This window comes from Elephantulus edwardii, unplaced genomic scaffold, assembly GCF_000299155.1.
Source record: "Elephantulus edwardii isolate Elephantulus edwardi_28Jun2011 unplaced genomic scaffold, EleEdw1.0 scaffold00286, whole genome shotgun sequence".
NCBI classification, from domain to species: Eukaryota; Metazoa; Chordata; class Mammalia; order Macroscelidea; family Macroscelididae; genus Elephantulus; species Elephantulus edwardii.
Genome location: NW_006400036.1, coordinates 2,618,665 through 2,623,653, shown reverse-complemented (window position 1 = coordinate 2,623,653; position 4,989 = coordinate 2,618,665). Strand labels below are relative to the sequence as shown.

Genomic DNA, 4,989 nt, shown 5'->3' with positions numbered 1-4,989 from the left:
TAGCATTGCTGATACCATAGCACATATTTTAGAGCAGTAAGGCATAGAAGAACAGGGCTTTCCTCGCCCAGCAGCTTTAGGACACCGACTTGAAGAAGCCATCTTGATAGCTCCCAGTGAGTCTTTGTACTCAGATAAGAAACATTAATTCTTTTAAAAAATAAAATCTTTGAGTGATAGATGAAAGAAGGGCCCTATGTACTAACCCCTGATAGATGAATTGGCACAGTAACTGGGGTAATTGGTGTAGTTGTGTTGAAGTCAGTGAGACTGGCTCAGGATAGGGCAGGATTCAGAGCTATTGTACATGAGTTGCTGTGAGTTGCAGGCAACTAGATATTACATAGCAACAGCAATAACATGTATAACCCCACTGGTATTCTGCCTGCCCAAACATGCACTGGTCCAAGCCTAGGAGCCACCACATCTAAGATTTGATTTTCAATTTCTGGGCAGCCCACGTGGGCAGCTTTGGTGAATTGCTTTTTGACCCTCTTGCTCAGGAACTAAATCTCAAACTCATTGCTGTTGAGTTGAACCTAACCCTTAGTGGCTCTCCATTGGTTTCCAATGCTGCCAATCTTACAGAAGGAGCCTGCCCATCTTCTTCCTGATGACAGGCTGGTGGATTTGAACTGCAGAACTTCTGTTAGTAGCCTGACACGGTATGTACTACACTGTCAGGGATTCTTTTCTCATGAATATATCACCAAAAAAAAGAACTTGGGAACAAATTTCTAATTAAATTTTTATTTAAACAATTTAATATTTCCAAGGCTGAAGTGAACTGAAGTGAGCAACTGGCTAGTTATCTGTCAGCAGAAAAGCATAGTGTTCTCAGAGAGTTGGGGTGACTGGACTGCAAGTCATCAGGCATTTACTCAGCGTCTGTCTCAGATCATTCTGGAAGCACAGCAGCCTCCTTAAATCCGGATTTGCTGTTGTTTCTTCTTCTTCACCTCTGCCCAGATGTCCGACAGGTCTTGGATGTACTGCTGGATCTTACAAGGCAAGGGGACTAGAGTTAAGCTGCCCAGCAAGAGGGCTCCCTCGACCTCAGACAAAAAATCCCTAGCCGTGATATGAAGAGTTGACTGCTCTTCTGGGACTGATGTTGTGAAGAGGCCACATTCCTGCATGCTGCTGAAATCGAATGTCAGGTTTAACAGACCACAGCATGAAGTAAGGACGGACTTGCGAATGTGAAGAGGCACTATGTGAAAGGTCGATGGTTCAACCCCCCAGCCAGGTTCCAGGGGAGAGCAAATGATGGAAAGTTTCCTCCCAGAAAGACTTACAGCCTCAGAAACCTGATGGAAGGTTTCCATGAGTCAGAAAGGACTGGATGGCAGTGGGGTTTGTTAACGGACGTGGCTAAGACAGACATGGTGCTAGAGCAGAAGTGAATTTAGGTGACACATGGACATAGGGTGAAATAACCTGGCATCCTACAGTGAAAAAGTGATTTCCTTTTAGTTTCCTTAAGGAGGAAGTCTCTAATAGGTATGAGTATGGTTTTGATATTTCTCTAAACTTGTCAATTTTTCTTTTTAACAAAATAGGCCTTGAACATAAGCCTTCCACAAGACACAGTATCTGACTAGAAGGTAAAAGAATATTTTCACATGATTGATGAGTTCAATAATGAATCCCCACTACTGCCCACCTTGACTGGGGCCCCATAGGGTCTTAGCTCCAATATGTTGTTGTTGTTGTTATGTGCCATCAAGTCACCTGTGACTCATAGCGACCCTGTGATTCATAGTGACCCTATGTACAACAGCTCTGAAGCCTGCCCTGTCCTGAGACTGTCTCATTGACTCTGACACACCTACCCCCATTGCCCTACTACTGAATCAGTCCATCTCATATGAGGTCTTCCTCCCCTGTGCTGTCCCTCCATCCTTCTGAGCATGATGTCCTTCTCCAAGAACTGGTCCAATATAGTGGTTCCCAAAATGGGGAACCCAGTCCCCCAGTGTCACTGGGGGGGTGGCTGAAAATACAAGCTCTCTGCTCCCATCTCAGATCCAGTGATTCACAGGCATGGGGCTGGGGGTCCAAATTTGTCTCCATTCTAGGTTATTCGGGTATCGGTTTATATTTGAGACTAATTGTTCTAAGGGGAATAAGCTCTGGTCGCACAGTGGTTATAGCATTTAGCTGCTAACTGAAAGGCCAGTGGTTCAAACCCATCAGCTCTGTGGGGGGAAATGTGAAAATTTGCTGCAACTGAGGAGGAACTGAAGCGTCTGTTGCAGAAGGTCAAGGATGGCAGTCTTCAATATGGATTGAAGCTCAGCATCAAGAAAACAGATTCTCACCAGTGGATCAATTGGAAGCAGCATGATAGATGGGGAAGAAATTGAGATTGTTAGCAATTCAGCTTGCTTGGGTCCACAATTAACACTCTTGGAACCAGCAGCAAAAAAAAAAAAATAAAAAAAAAATCAAAAGATAAATTGCACTGGACCTCTCTAGAGTGCTGAAGTGCAAAGATGTCAGTCTAGAGACTAAGGTATGCCTGATCCAGGCCATGGTCTTCGTGATTACTTGATATGTGTTAGAGGGCTGGACAATAAATAAGGATGACAGAAGAACTGACGCCATTGAGTTGTAGTGCCAGAGAATAGTATCAGACATGCCATGGACTGCCAAGAGAACAAACAGGTCTGTCCTGGAGAGGGTTAAACCATATTGTTCTTTGGAGGCAAGGATTTTGAAGCTCCATCTCACATACTTCAGGCAAGTTGCCAGGACAGACCAGTCCTTGGAGAAGGACATCATGCTTGGTAGGATGGAGGGACAATGCAGAAGAGAAAGAGCCTGAATGAGGTGGATTGACACAGTAACTGAGGTAATGGGGGCAGGTAAGTCAGAGACAGTGAGACTGGCTCAGGATAGGACAGGATTCAGAGGTCTTGTGTATAGTAGTTATGAGTCACAGGTGACTCCACGGCACATAATAACAACAAACTTTGTGGGATAATTCCACTTTGTCCTTTTTGGGGGAGGGGGAGGTGTCTCATGGACTCCTAAAAGAATGAACAAATATGTCTTGGGAAAAGTGCAGCCAGAGTGCTCCTCAGAGGCACGAGTGGTGAAACTCGGCTCACAGGGTTTGGGCATGTTGTCAGTCCTTGGATAAAGACATCATGCTTGGAAAGGTAGAGGTCCAGGGACGGAGAGAAAGAGCCCCAGTAAGATGGTTTGACACAGTGAGTGTATCAATGGCTCAACTGTATCACAGATGATGAGGATGGAATGGCAGGGCGAGGTTCTGATTTGTTTTTCATAGGGTCGCTATGAGTCTGTAGTTAATGTGATGTCACCTAACCTACAAGGAACAGGAAGCAGGAGTGGCATCCACTTCCTAAACAACGTGCCTCTGGAAACTCTATGAAGATTGATAAATGACGATAGTTACAGAAAGGCTTCAGGCCTTTTGTTCATAGGGTCGCTCTGAGTGATGCACGACTCGACAACAGTCAACAATAACTACAAGAAGTTAGACTTGGAATGGACTTGATGGCAATGGGTTTGAGTTTGCTTCATTGCGCCACTCATGAAATCTAGAACCTTCCAGGCCAGCCCACTCAGCCATTCTAGGTGCGATGTGTCTCCTACTACCATGTCCAGCTGCTTATGCGTGTCCTCCAGGGACACAACAGTCGAATCCTTCAGCTGCTTGTTGACGATCTGGAAGAGGTTCAGTGTGGCTATCTTGATGGTGCCCAACAGGAGGGTTTTCTTGGCGGCAGTGTTCTGGATGTGAGCCCAGCGAGATTCCTGGGGAGGGACAGCATGCGTGGTGAGGACCCACGTGCAACCCTGGGGCACCCGGAGGGCTCGTAACCCTCACGCACCCACCCTGCGGCCCCAGGTGGCAGCCGAGCTCCTCACCCAGACGATGACGTCGCTGCGCGCACGGTCAAAGCGCATCTGCAGCTCCGCCAGCTCATTGTTGTGCTGCAGGATCTCATCGTTCTTCTCCTCCATGTAGTGGACCAGCCGCGCCTTGGCGCGCTCGATCTTCTCTTGGCCTTGCTGCACCGACTGCATGAGGTCGTGGTGCATGCTCACCAGCGTCTTGTAGCGCGCAATCACCTCATGGATCTCCTCAAACTGTGGCAGGAAACGTGGGTCACCGCGGTGCCAAGGGACCAGCAGCTCAGCCGCCTGGCAGGGATACCCTGGGCCGGGCGCAAGGAGCGAAGGTGGTGAGGGTGTTGGGCCCAGCTCTCCCTTGTTTGTGATGGACCATGCTCTATATGTTGAGCAGAGTACAGCTGGGGAGGGAGTTAGCAACCTTGGCTAGACGTTAGAATCCCAGAACCAAATCCATTGCCATGGACTTGATTCTGACCCACGAGGAAACTTCATGGTTTCTGAGGCTGCCAACATTTGTGAGAGAAGTCAGCCTCATCTTTCTCCTGCAGATGCACTCTAAGTCTGGTGGCCTGGGGGTGAAGAGCTGAGCTGCTGACCCAAAGGCCCACAGTTCATATGCACCAGTTGCTTCATGGGGGAAACATGGGCAGTCTCCTCCCACGCGATTTACTGCCTCTGAAAACCCACTGAAGGGTCAGCTCTGGGTTGGATCTGACTCTACTGCACACAAGTGCTTACTAGCAGGTTACTAGCCCAACATTTTGCTTACTATCCTGTACTAGGAGACTTGACAAAGACATCTGCTGAGTCCATCCCTAGAAATTTGGATTAATAAACAGATTTGAGATGTCTGGGGGAAGCCACAGGCCCTTGGGCCAAGAAAAGCCTATCTACACAGCAATTTTACAGGACGCATCACCTTTGACCGATAAATATTGCGACTAAACTTCAGAGACACTGATCCCAACATAAGGAACTACCATCAGCTGATGTGTTTGAAATCACAGAAGCCATGGAAGCTTCATATATAAGTTATTAGATGGAGGGCTGGTGAAAGGGAGATAGATGTGAAGGGAGGGGGTAGAAGTGGATGGATAT

At 47.4% G+C, this 4,989-nt stretch overlaps 1 protein-coding gene across 2 annotated transcripts in view; it reads right to left on the bottom strand.

Moving 5' to 3' along the window:
• Window positions 1-923: 923 nt before the first annotated feature.
• Window positions 924-4,989, bottom strand: part of CCDC42 (coiled-coil domain containing 42) — a 22,416-nt gene continuing 18,350 nt past the window's right edge. Inside the window, exons 5-7 of one of the 2 annotated variants that reach the window (XM_006900504.1) lie at window positions 3,904-4,125; window positions 3,631-3,789; window positions 924-1,001 (exon numbers count right to left, since the gene is read on the bottom strand). In XM_006900504.1, coding sequence (XP_006900566.1) covers window positions 924-1,001; window positions 3,631-3,789; window positions 3,904-4,125 — 459 coding nt within the window. The remainder of the gene's footprint in view (window positions 1,002-3,630; window positions 3,790-3,903; window positions 4,126-4,989) is intronic. The other variant, XM_006900505.1, reaches the window with a different exon arrangement.